We start from the raw sequence: 13,970 nt of genomic DNA on the forward strand, positions 1-13,970 counted from the left end.
CCCTAAAGAGTTCCAATCATTTAGAATATTTGCCCTTTATAAAAGTTATAAGGGACTTTCATGTATAACCCATAGAAACAGAAGGCTTTAGAATACATATCACTTATAGAGAGAAATTTCTGAGTTACAACTTCTGACAAGGTTTTATATTTATAGCAGCTTTAACAGACTAAAGAAAAAGAATAGTTTAAGGTTGCTACTGCTTATGTACACACTGCACAAATGGCAAATGTAAATTCAGAGCAGGAGGGGGCAGACTCGCATTCTCACAGAAACATTGTATATATATATATATATTTATATATATATAGTAATTTTGTTTCTTCAGAAAGCAATATCAAGAGTTGAGGACTTGGAATTGCCCGTGAGACAAGAGACAGGAGTAGGGTGTGCAAAATAAAAATAAAAATCTAGTTTGCCATGCTTTATATCCAAATGAACCAGATACATGAACATCTGAATGTCACTGGTAGCATTAAGAAAAAAAAATGTAGGTAATGAAGGCAAGGGAGGTAGAGAGAAAAATCAAAGTGGTGGTGGGAAGATAATAAAAGGGAAAGAAAGTTCCCCAATGGAATGAACTATAAAATACACGCACAGACACATATATATCTATTATCAATGTAGATCCAGATATATATGCACATGAAGTATACATGTATATATTTAAAATATACACAGATACCTTTTACAAGAATACACGAATGCACATTAATTTTTTTGCACACATAATCATGAACAATCACTTAGATTATTCACGTAGGTGTGTGTTTTTTTTTTAACTGTCATTTACTTTTTCTTTACTTTTTTTTTTTTGCAAAGATAGTTGTGCTGCCAAGCAACTTGAGGTAAAGGCATTAAAAGGGTTAGACTACAAGAAAGTGAAAACAAAACAATGGCGATACTTCCTAAGGAGACCGCACAAAAAAGCAGTTGGCTGGTTTCATATTGCATAATGATGCTGTGTTCCTTGATGAAGTAAACAATCTTTCTTGTATCAACATAAAAATCAGACCCTGGTCCCCACACAGTGTTGGCTGCTGTATGGCTGGAGGCATCCCCACTCAACTGACTCCACCGGAAACATATGCTGTATGTCGATGCATCTTTCAGTTCTTCCTCTCAGAGAATATTCTTGGACTTTTTAAGCAAAGTACATTGTGCGTAAGGTATCTTGGTGAATCTGTACAGCCTTGGCAAGAGCTTGTGGATCTCGCCCGTTGCTCTGTCCTGAAACGTGACTTCCTTCAGCACTGTAAGAGAAGTGGCGATGAACACAAAAACAAACCCTATTCTGATGTAGTAATTTTGAAAAATATAACTTGTAGAAAATTTCAAAAATATTAAAAAAAAATAGAGGCTGGTAAAATGAATTGCTACATTTCTATCACCCAGCTTCAATAATTATTAACTCAAGGCCAATTTTGTTTTATTTCTCTCACCTCCCCAGGACTGTTTAGAAGTAAATCCCAAGCATACTAACATTTTGTCTGTCAGCAACAATCTATCCCTCGAATTAATTTGGTAAAGCAACTAAATCACTATACCATTCTAGTACTAATAAGCCTAAAGTGTACATTTTAATGGAAACCCTTATTCTGGGCAGTCAGTTCTACTATTGCTGCTTTTTGTATGGATTGCTGACTCCTCGAACAGCTTGTGGAACTTTAATTTTAAATGGCAGTACTTTATGGTAAACAAGGAGGAAACATACATGGAAACACTTGAGAGAGATTTCTCAAGAAAGCCCTAACATGCCCACCATACTTGAATTTGAGTGAAAATTTCTGTTTGTTGTGCTTTTATATTACCTGTCATGTTCTTTGTCCACGAGATGATATCTGGCTCTGAATGCCACCAGGTGAGCATAATACGCTGGTGCAGGTATAGAAACAGATCGTGTACAGCGCACGTAAGTGTGGCAGAGCTGGTAAGTTAGTAGCTGAAGTTCATCTGCAGTAAAGCAGTTATCATCCCATAAAACATGATAGTGTGAAGGACGGCTGGTACCCTGTAGAGAAGGCAATGGCATATTCTGTTGACTTCTAAACTTCTAAATAAATACTCAGCACAGACTAAGTTATATAAAAAAACAGCCTTGTACATTGATAAAATAAGTAAATGGCATATTCTGTTGACTTCTAAACTTCTAAATAAATACTCAGCACAGACTAAGTTATATAAAAAAACAGCCTTGTACATTGATAATAAATTCTAATTTAATAATTCACTAAAATATTTAATTGATTCTGGGTATATATCCAAAAGAAATGAAAGCAGGGTCTCAAAACAAATATCTGCATACCCCTGTTCAAAGAAATATTATTTGCAATAGTTCACAGGTGGAAGCAACCCAATTATCCAATGATGAGTGAATGGATAAATAAAATATGGTACACACACACATACACATACACAAATGGACTACTATTCAGCCTTAAAAAGTAAGAAAATTATGACACATGGAGGAACCTTGGTGACATTACACCACATGAAATCAGTCATAAAAGGACAACTATTTTATGATTCACTTACATAAGGCAACTGGAGTAGTCAATTTCCGAGAGACAGAAAGTACAATGTGGTTGCCAATGGCCATAGGAAGGGGGAATGGGGAGTTAGTGTATGATGGGTACAGAGTGTCAAGGAAGATGAAGTTCTGGCGATATACGGTGGTATGGATGCACACAATGTGGATGTACTTAATGTGATAGGACTGTACACTTAGAAGTGGTTAAGATGGTAAGTATGTTTTATGCTATGTAATTTTGCTGTAATAAAAAATCCAGAACATTTAGTTGAGTTTCTTTTTGTTAGTTACTATGTTAGGTACTGCAGATTCAAAGAAAAACAAAGTCAACCAAGTCAAAGGTTTCCTTTCTTTTGGAAAACAATTTAGTAGAGGAGATACAGCATCTATAATTATAAAACTAATAAAAGCTATAGTACTACTGGCACTTAGTCCAATATGAGAATACCAAAGGAAGTAACAGTTCTTCACCAAGTGAAGTGGAGAGTGAGTGAGATCTGGCCTTGTTTGGGCAGTTAGGGGGAGAGCACAGCAGAGAGAATAAACAGCCTTACCAAAACGCACAAGGGGCATAACATTTCATGGTATATTTGGGGAATAGTTAACAAACCAGTATGAGCAAAGTTTGGTGCATGAGGGCAAAAAAGATGAAGTTTCAAAGTAAAGACCCGGATCAGATTGAATGACATGCTTGGGAATTTGGACTTTGACCTATAAGCAGCCTGGAAAGTACTGCACAGTTTGTTTGTTTTTTAACAGGAGAGATTTTAGGTATGATGAGACTGGAGTTTTATAAAACTAACAGTAATAACATGGAGGTTGGATTAGAAACAGTAAGCGACTAAAAGCAACAGGAGCAGCGAGAAGGCTGCTGCATTAGTTCGAGCATGAGATGATGAAGGTCTGAAGTAAAGAAATGGCAGTGGCAAAGGAGAAAAGGAGAAAGATGAGCTAATACTTTAACAAATACTTGAGCATCATTTGTCAGACACTGTGCAAGATTCTGATAAATTCATTATTACCAAATCTTATCTCCCCCAAATTATACCCTTATAATGCATTTATATTGTACATTCACGTATTCAATATTTACTGAACACTCACTGTATGCCGTGGCCCATATTGGGTGCTAGGCACACAGAAATGAAAGAGGAGATATGGATGCGAGCTTTGAATGATAAAAGAGGGCTTGTGAGATGGGGAAAGAACCCTTCAGGCACAGGGAAGAGACAGCAAAAACCCTACCTAAATGTGATTCATTCGGTTCTCTATCATTGTTCTTGTCCCAATCACAATCATCTTTTGCCTGGACTATGTTAACAGACTCCTAAGTCTTTTACTCCCCAGCAGAATCTGTACTTCAGTAAGAGTGAATTAACATACACATACACACACTTAGTAACATTAATGTCCAGCTTAAAGTCTTTTAATGGCTTTCCAAGGCACTCTGACTAAAATCCAGGTCCTTAACTCTGCCCCAAATGCACATACATCCAGCCCAGGCTGGTCTTGTCTCTCTAACCTACCTTAATGCTGTGGTCACAGCCTTATTTGATCCCCTCAATGGATCATGTGTCCCCCCCGCCCCCCAAAGTATGTATGTATGTGCCTCTGGCAGAAATTTTCTCCCCTTTTCTTGGCTTGGTTAAATAATTCCAACTTACTCCTCTTGATCTTACCTTAAGTGTCATTTCTCAAAGAAACTTTTAGTGACCTCCCAGTCTAAATCAGGTCCCTACTAAAACCTCTCTTCCTATTTTTACTTTTCCTTTATTGTGCTTATCCCAATTTTAAATATATATTTGTGAGATTAATTAATTAGTATATGTCTTCCTCCAATAAACTCTAAGAGGAAGGGATTGTATTTACTTTTTCACTCTGTACACATAGCATCAAAACACCTATCTTCTAGGAGGTAGACAAAATAAATATCTGTTGACTGAATGGGTGAGTAGCCTCTCCTTTTTGGGACCTTACAGACTATGAGAAGAGGGAGAGAAACAAAAGCATGGTTACAATGCTGTCTAATGAATGCAACAAAGAGGTATATATAGGGTGCTCAGGCAGTGCAGAGGACAGGCATTTGTCTGGGGCAAGGATATAAGAAAGGCTTTGAGAGAAGGTGATATTCAAGATGGGTCTTAAAGGATGAACAGGAGTAAGTTAGGGCAGGAATAATTAAGGTAAGGGAACAACACATGCAGGGGAAAGTTATGAGAACTACTTAAAAACAGCTGAGAGAGGCTGCAGTCAGGTTGTGTTTATGTGTGTTTGTGTATGTGAAAGGGAAGAGATAACAGAGGAAGAGAAAAAGAGAGGAAAGGCGGAGCAGGAGCGAAGAGTGGGAGATAAAGCAAGATAGACTGAGGGTGTAGCAGAAGTGAAGGGAGCAGGATGCAGACATCAGGAATTGAGTCTGTATGCTGTCCTAAGAAAATGCGACTTCACCATTGGCTATGTGCACGAAGTAGAGGAATGACAGGGTCTTACCTCCGTTATAATTAATCAGAGGGAGAACAGATTAGATGAGGGCACTCAGGATCATTCTGCAATTGTATGGGAGAGTAATAATGAGAGCTGGAAATAAGCAGAGGAAGTGGTGAGGAGAAGGTTCGAGATTGAGAAGGTAAATTCTACAGGTCTGAGAGGTTGCGTAGATAGGGGAGGCAGGTAAGAGGGTGCAGCTGAAAAGCAACCTCAAGGTCTGGAAATCAGTAGAAAAGTTGTGTCTGGAAGGAGAGATTTAAAAGCCATACACACTACTGAAACTTAAAGATCTACAATAAACCAAGAACAAATGGAAAAGCAAGATGAAAGGAGAAAAATGGGTGTGGAAGTCAAGTGGCAGATGGTGCTGATGCGTGAGTGAGACCGTATCAGATGTAGAGCTCAAGGAGCAGCAGTGGCAGGCTGCTGTAAATTGAAGAGGAAATAGCCAAGGGTAGTCTTTTCTGTTCTTAACGTGAACACTTGAAAGAAGTATAAATATACAGAGAAAAGCCCGTGGTCCATAAGTGTACAGAATGAGGTCTGTTCCCAAAGTAAAAATGCTTATGAAACCAGTATGAAAATAAAAAAATTAAACATTAACTGTAACCATGAAGCCCCTTGGTGGCCTTTCCTGGTTACCACAGCCTATCTACCCTGCTCTTGGTAACCAGACTTTTTACAATATAGATTATGTCTGCTTTTGAACTTTATAATAAATAGCTTCATAGGCCCTTTGGGTCTGACTTCCTTGGTTTGACAATGTTTATGAAATCCACCCACATTGTTGCCTCATTCTCTTTGTTGTAGAATATTGTTATATAAATATACACTATTTATTTATCCAATCTACTGATGATGGGCATTTGAACCATTTGTAGTTTTTGACTATGACCAGTGCTACCATAAACAGGTTAATGTACTATCTTCTGGTGAACACGGATACCCATTTCTGTTCGCTATCCTGGAATGGAGATCCTGAGTCATAGAACATGCATATATTTAACTTTAGTAGATAATGACAGGCAGTTCTCAAAAATGATCATGTTAATTTACACCCCCACTGGCAAAATGTGAAGTTTCAATCGTTCTATATCCTTATATTATTTGTCTCTTTAAATTTCAGGTGAGTGTCTTTAGGCGATTGTTTTAAGAACAGTTTAGTTAAAAATGAAAGAAAGATAAGGGAAAATAACTTGAAGGGAAATGGCAGGATTAAGGAGCTGCGTTTTAGGATGGGGCAATTGTACGCTAAGGGAGAGCAATCAGAAGCTTCCAACAGACGGAAGATACAAGCAAGAGGGTAACCCGTGAACTCAAGGCAGGTCAGAGCCAATGTGAACAACAGTACATACTGAACATTTTTTCCTATGACAAAGCAAAGAAAGTAGGTATGACTGATATAATTTCTTACTGAAGAAGAGGTCCTGTGCTGAGTGTCGGGGCAAGGGACTAAGGTTAGGGACCCATGGAAAATGGTAGTAAGAGCTAACAAAAGAGGAGTCAAAGGATTATTAAATAATAGTGAAGGATATCTTTGAAGTTTTGGTGCTTTGTGGTAGGAAGTTATAATTTAGGACACTGCCTGCTCTGATTCCTGAACGGGGAGCATGTATTTCTTTAAGACACTCCATCTGAAGGCTCAAGAGGGGTCACATGCTCCACCCAGTTAACATGTTTCTAATAGTATGTCTTCTTCTACTCTGGAATTTTAACTAAGGCCCAAAGCAGAGGATCAAAGATGCTAGGCATCCCACAGTCTAAAGAGCTACCAATCTTTGAAGCCAGCCACCTCCCCTTAAGGCTTGTTAGGAGGAGTCAGTCCAGGACCGGTTTCGTCATTAATACCCTGGCTCTGGCCTCTTCCCACCTAACCTCCGTCCTCCCAGTAGGGGAAGAGAGTGATTATGGGTTTTCTGAAAACATGGAATTTTAATTGTGAGGAAAGGTATGCTCTCTCCCATGAAGACATGTAAGGGGGACTCCAAGAGAATCCATTATAAAGATAAAAGCCTGGGGTACCTGGGTGGCTCAGTTGGTTGAGTGGTTGAACGTCCAACTGTTCGTTTTGGCTCAGGTCATGATCTCAGGGTTGTGAGAATGAGCCCGGCTATGGGCTCAGTGCTTGGTATGGAATCTGCTAGATTTTCTCCCTCACCTTTTCCCTCCCCCTCTGCCTCTCCATACACTCATACATGGTCTCTCTCAAATAAATAAAGTCTATCTTATTTCAATATATATAAGTATTACATATATAAGAATTTATAATATATATATATAAAAATAAACTATTTACTTGTGAGAGAGAAAGAAAGAGAGTGCATGCACACAGGCATGAGCTGGGGGAGGGGCAAAGAGAGAGAGACAAGCAGACTCTCCACTGAGCAGGGAGCCCCACAAAGGACTTGATCCCAGGACCCTGAAATCATGACCTGAGCCAGAGTCAGATGCTTAACCAACTGAGCCACCCAGACACCCCATAAATAAAATTTTTAAAAAGATAAGAGCCTGCTGGAAAGGGAGGCTATCAACTCATGCCCTAGTTGGACACTTCCTGAGCTCAGAGCCCACAGGACCACTCTGCCAACTCTAGAGGGTTGAGAATGGTGAGAATTCTTGGAAAGAATTCTCTTGGACAAGAATTCTCTTGGAATTCTTGGAAAGAGAATTCTTGGAAAGAGTTTTGGGAGCCTAAAGGAATGAAAATGAGCAGAAAAGCAGGAGCAATGGAGCCACACAATGGGATATGTAACCTAAAGGAAGAGTCTATACCATTGATGGAGCCCAAGAAAGATACCGCTGCCCTTTGAGGGTCTTCAATCTTGAAGCTATGACACCAGAAAGTATCAGAATGGACTACAGAAAGCAGTAACCTGTCAGCTCCTAACCACCAATAGGTTGGCAGTCAAGAATACCAGATGTGTTAAGAGTCCTAGAAGGAGGAGGGGAAAGAGTATCTTAGAGTCAGGCCATGGTCCTTTCTTCTACTCAAAGTTACCAGGACCAAAGCTCTGGCCTGCCTTGGGCAGGTGAAGGGTAGGAGTAGTAAGCTTTGAACTCATTTATAAATTTAAGTTTTAAAAATGTGGTAAAAATGAGTGGGAGGGGCACCTGGGCGGCTCAGTCGGTTAAAAGTCTGCCTTCGGCTCAGGTCGTGATCCCAAGGTCCTGGGATTGAGCCCCACGTCAGGCTTCTTGCTCAGTGGGGAGACTGCTTCTCCCTCTGCTCTCTCTTTCTTTCTTTCTCTGTCTGAAATAAATAAATAAAATCTTAAAAAAAATGAGTGGGGAATTTTACCTCAAAATAAAATGGGGAAAGGAGAAAATAACACCAATAAAACCAACAGAAGTGTCAAGAAGCTATGGAATTTGGTTAAAATGCTGTTGAAGGATCTATTAACCAATGATAAAGTTAAAAACAGTGATATGAAAAAATAATCTTTTATACTGGTTAGAAATGACTAGATTTTTAATTTTAGCTGGTAAAAAACAAGACTCCTGTTTTTGATCTCTGAGAGTTTGAAAATTCTAAGAAAGCTGGGAAGATGTGTAAAAATCATCTTTAGTCTTTGTGAAATATACCTGGTTATTTGCTGACTAAAGCAAAGTTTCAATCTGGTGTCCTAAAGGAAAACTGGTCCCTAAAATTTCTGGTTAAATAAACTATAGAAATATCCCTGTCTTTAAGACTCATAATGACCACTTGTATATCAGTGTTATCCAAAAACTGTAGTGAAAAAATCTTTTTAACCAGTATTTCCAGAATTCATCTGAACAGCATATTGTTTTTTCTACTCTACAATATTTACTGAGAAGTCAGAGCAGTAGTGTTCTTTTGGATACAATGATGGAAACACTAGGTTAAAAACATGCTCTCCAATTTTACAGACTTTATCTCTAGAAAGTACTTTTAACTTTTGCTTTGCTAATTGACTGTTACCACCCACAGTGAAGATGTACAACACTGATTTAAGAGGAACAGATACAAGAATATGGATAAACGAGTGGGATAATTTTAAAGCTGTAAGACTAAAATGCGGGTTAGTGTATTTACAACATAGAAAGCTTTAAGATACAGCTGTTCAGTATAGGACATCGTCCTGCAATTTTTAAAATTAAAAAAAAAATTTTTTTTAAAAGATTTTATTTATTTACTTGAGAGAGAAAACGAGCAAGTGAGCACAAGCCAGGGGCGGGGTAGGGGGTGGAGCGGAGAGGCACAGGGAGCAGACTCCCCGCTGAGCAAGGGGCCCTGATACAGGGCTCAACACCGGATTAACCCCAGGACCCTGAGATCATGACCTGAGCTGAAGGCAGATGCCTAACGCCTAACAGAGAGCCGCCCAGGCACGCCTGCAATTTATTTTAATCAAGAGTGAGTTACCTAAAATAGTTTTGGGCTACATTCTCTCAGACATTCAAGGAACATGGATATACTGTGCTGCTGTAAAGTCTGAGAAGCACTAAATTAAAGCTTATGCTCTACTAAGGGACAAAGCTAGCAAATTAATAAAATGATTTTATGAAAAGAATAACACTCTTAAAATTATTTTAACCGAAACTTAAAGCTGTAAATCTACAATTAAACTCTTTACATGTTCAATATCTGCCAGTAAATGCCAAAGCTTTCTGTGAAGTATTACCAAATAGAAGCAAATGTCAAAGGAAGAATCAGGTATATTTAAATTTTTTGAAGTTTTAGGCTAAACTGAGGACTCTGAGAAGATTCATTCTATTAGACTACTTATATTCTGGTATTTTTATAGACGTAAGCCCCTAATTCAAGGTAAAGAAGGGGAAGAAATTTATTTACTGAGTTTCACCTCAGTGAAATGTGGAAACAATTTGGAGTGTAGAGAACAGTGTTTCTTTCTCCTTTTTCTGAGATTTAAAAAAATACATACATAAGAATGGAAGTTCCTGAATTAGAACATTTCACCCAAAGGGTAGGCTTACCTGTATTCCAGCATGGCTACAGAGGTAAAAATCAAACTCATATGGGTGTGTAATATCTGTATCAACTGTTGTTCCAGCTGGGATATTGCCACTTCTTCCAACCTAGATTTGTTTGGTCAAAGTTTAAACAAACAGGACAAAGGTAAAGAATGTAACTGAAAGCACTTTTAAAAATAAATAAATATATATAGGCTGATCCTTCAAGTATTACTTGAGCAGACATTAATAGCAGACCTTATTCTAGTCCTGGTTCCTAGTCTTATATGTTGCTGAAAGTGAGAGTTGATAAACAACAAAGAGTTACTAGGGCCTACTGGTGCTTAGCTAGTAGGTGATCCCAATATGGGTAGAACACTTGAAAAAAAATTTTTTTAAATTATTTTTGCTCCAATTTATGGTACCTGGGAACAACAGGTACTCTTGAATGTGTAATTCATGAAAACCAGCATTTTTCTTCGAGAATACTGTTTTTAGAGAGAAAGAATGCTGACAATGACAACTATGCCACCATTTGTTAACCATATATGGGCCAGGCACAAAACATAATTTCCAATCAATAAATTCATGTGAATTACGTATTTTTCCTACATGTTAGGGAAGTTTGGGCTCAGGAATATGAAATAATTTCCCGAACAGCACACAACAAAAGGCAGAACTGGGAGTCAAATATAGAACTGACTGCAAAGGCCCTATTCCTTTTATTTCACACTAGCAGTTCAACATCTTGTAAGGGAATCTGCACCAGGCACACCTATGATGTGAATATAAATGAAATGGTTCAAAACTTCTGATAATGAAAGGGTTCTAACAAAACACTTTAAAATACATATATATTTACTTTTACCTCCTTATCCTTAAAAACAGTTAAAACCAAGAATTTTTAGCCTACAATTACAAGACTAACAAAGTGGAAACTATTTTACTACTCAGATATTCTTTCTGCATGTGAAGGGCTACTATCAGGTAGTGGCTTGAGTTAACAGCTTAGCCCTTACCATGTATAAAACAAAGTTCATTAGTTCATAATCAACTAAATTACCCTTATTCATAATACACAAATCAAATTAACACATATAAAAAGTTTTACTCTACTCAGAGAAGTAGAATGGGTTCATATCACAGCCCCACCAACTTCTAGTTGTGCTCCCTAGGGCATGGTACTTTACCCTCTGTGCCTCTGATTCCTCATTTATAATGATCTCTCACCTATTAGTAGTAGTATTTAGAACAAAGGTGAAAGAGAAGTAGACAAATGAAGGACTAACATGACTGAACATCAGATGCTACTAATCATTAAATCTAACTTAGGTTTTCCTAATCCTACTTTTGAAGAAACATTTGGTTTTGCAGCTACAAAAATGTACCTAGTAATCTGGGGTCAAATGCCTTTAACAACTCTCTCTATTGAAAGAGTTGTTATTAGAGAGGTGCTATAGGACAGTGATAATGAGTACTTGCTGCCTGACCTGAGTCCTAGCTCTACCAATTACTAGCTTTATAACCTTGTTCTTTAACCTCATATGCCCCATTTTCCTTCTGTGGAAAATGATGATAGTAATAGTAAGTATCTCATGGTGTTGTGAAGATTAAATAAGTTACATTTATGACACATACCTAGAACAATGCCTGCTATTATTATTTCTTTTCCTCTATTACTATTCTTTTTTCTTTTTGTCTATTATGGCCACCATCACAACCACTCTACAACTAACTAGCCAACCTTTACTGAGCACTTAGTATGTGCCAAACACCATTTTGGATAAATAACATAATTTAATTTACTTAACCCTCTTAACAACCCAGTAAAGGAAAGTATTACTATCACCCAAACATTGTTGGGAAGGAAACAGTCACAGAGACGTTAAGTTACTTGCCTGAAGTTACATGGAAAGTGTAACCAAAGACTAAGTATATACCAAAGCAGAGATACACTTCTCTATCTTTTTGTTGAATCCTTTCCCCAAGGAGACACCAACGCTTACAATCCTCAGATTTCTCTGCTTCAAGGTTTAAAAGATGGGAGCCAAGACTGCTATGCTGCATGTAGACAAGACAGATTTTCCCAGGTATTTACCCCTCCTTCTTTAATTATGAAAATACATAGTCATACTATAAAATATAAACAGTAATTCTGTGAGGGGGTGCCTGGCTGGCTCAGTCAGTAAAGCATGCAACTCTTGATCTCAGTGTAGTGAGTTTGAGCCCCATACTTGCATATAGAGATTATTTAAAAATAAATAAATTCTTTAAAAAAATCCTGTGAATTTTAAAAGAAGCATTATTTAGAAGTTTGTTTGCATGAATTTCTATTAGTCATCCTCAAAAGTCTCTAGCTTTTTAAACAACTAATTTTTACAAGACATTTTTAAAAATAAATGCACCTTTCCTCTTCTGAACATTTAAGACACACAGTAATAGAAAGAGCAATTTTAAAACTATGAGTTTCTTCACAATAACAAAAAGTATTAACAGAATTTTGAATACTTGGAGTGTTAACAGAAATTCTAGGAAGTTAAAAAGTAACAACCTAGTTTGATGCTTCTCTATTCATAATGAGGTATGCTGAGATCTGCTACTATACACTGGAACCTCTTCTGTTGGCAGAGAGCCTTTGTTTAGTGCTCTATGAACTATATAAGATAAGCTTGTTTTATAACAGTATTACAACAGATGTAAGATTACCCTTTCTGTCCTATCAGCACAAAATAATCGAGTGTGATGTCTCTTCTGAACTACAATGTAGGTTATTCCAGGTTGATAGTCTTTCTCCAAACTGATGCAGGCTTCTCGAATTGCTAGTAGTTCATAATATAATACCTAGAGGAGATGAAATGGAAAGATTTGATACATCAGTTGTTCTCTTATACATACTTCAAAGTAAGATGATTTGGTTTTAGGACTTCTTAATCTTATCACTTTCAGATAAATACACTTCTCTGTTCCATTTTTAACTATTACCAGAGCATGATCTTAGCAATCAAGGCTTACAAATCCATAGTAAACATTTTAGAAGAGATAATCTAAGGAAGTATCAAATTTTGACTTGTGGAATTCTCAACTTAATTAAGATTTCAAACTTCAAAACTAGACACAATATTATAAACACAGTATCTGATTTAACTATAGTATAATGAGATCCCAGGCAACCAACCTGCCTAAACTGTCCCTCTGAAACACCATCCCGATAAAAGATGATACGAGTAGGTTTGAACCGAGTTGACTTATAAAACTGAATGAGAAGTTCTCGAACCATGGAGGCCAAGTCCTGGATGATCTCCTGTCGGGGTCGCTGAACTCTTACTGTGGCACAGTATCTGCTTGGGTGGGCATCCATACTACCTACAACCTAGGTTAGAAAAAGTAAAGAAAAATAGAAATTAAGACAATCAAAATTACACCAGTAAGAATTTTACCACAAAAAATAGAAAAAAAAGTATGTGGATTTCATTTAAATTTGCAGTTTATTATAATCTTATTATTTCAGAGTAATAAAAGTTCATTTTTAGTTCATTTTGAGAGTAATAAAAAATCAATAATTCCCAGGGAAGAGCAGAATAAAAGGTCCAGTACAGAGTTAAGACCTATTTTCTGGGGCACCTGGCTGACTTGGATAGCTATTGGGAGTGTGTGACTCTTAATCTCGAGGTCATGAGTTCAAAACCCACATGAGGTGTAGGGGTGCCTGGGTGGCTCAGTGGCTTAAGCCTCTGCCTTGGGCTCAGGTCATGATCTCAGGGTCCTGGGATCCAGCCCCACATGAGGCTCTCAGCTCAGCAGGGAGCTTGCTTCCCCCATCCCCTCTGTCAGCCTTTCTGCCTACTTGTGACTTCTCTGTCAAATAAATAAAGAGACAGAAAGACACTGATAAGGAGAATAAGAGAAAGGAGATAAAAGGACCCATTCAAACCCCGGATTTCTCTTTCTATCTTTAGTAAACCACTCCAGAAGCCATGCTTAAGACTCTGAAATACCATCTTAGAACTGCTAAGCTTCGTAA

At 37.7% G+C, this 13,970-nt stretch overlaps 1 protein-coding gene across 13 annotated transcripts in view; it reads right to left on the reverse strand.

Moving 5' to 3' along the window:
• Positions 1-763: 763 nt before the first annotated feature.
• The window catches only part of LOC116600647 (protein argonaute-3), a 127,065-nt gene continuing 113,858 nt past the window's right edge, over positions 764-13,970 (reverse strand). For 10 of the 13 annotated variants that reach the window (XM_032360803.1, XM_032360802.1, XM_032360804.1 and 7 more), the window contains 5 exons: positions 13,125-13,319; positions 12,656-12,790; positions 9,974-10,075; positions 1,812-2,011; positions 764-1,253 (listed from right to left, as the gene is read on the reverse strand). In XM_032360803.1, coding sequence (XP_032216694.1) covers positions 1,145-1,253; positions 1,812-2,011; positions 9,974-10,075; positions 12,656-12,790; positions 13,125-13,319 — 741 coding nt within the window. In that variant the 3' untranslated portion in view covers positions 764-1,144. The other 3 variants (XM_032360805.1, XM_032360810.1, XM_032360809.1) reach the window with 3 other exon arrangements.

This window comes from Mustela erminea, chromosome 10 (assembly GCF_009829155.1).
Source record: "Mustela erminea isolate mMusErm1 chromosome 10, mMusErm1.Pri, whole genome shotgun sequence".
NCBI classification, from domain to species: Eukaryota; Metazoa; Chordata; class Mammalia; order Carnivora; family Mustelidae; genus Mustela; species Mustela erminea.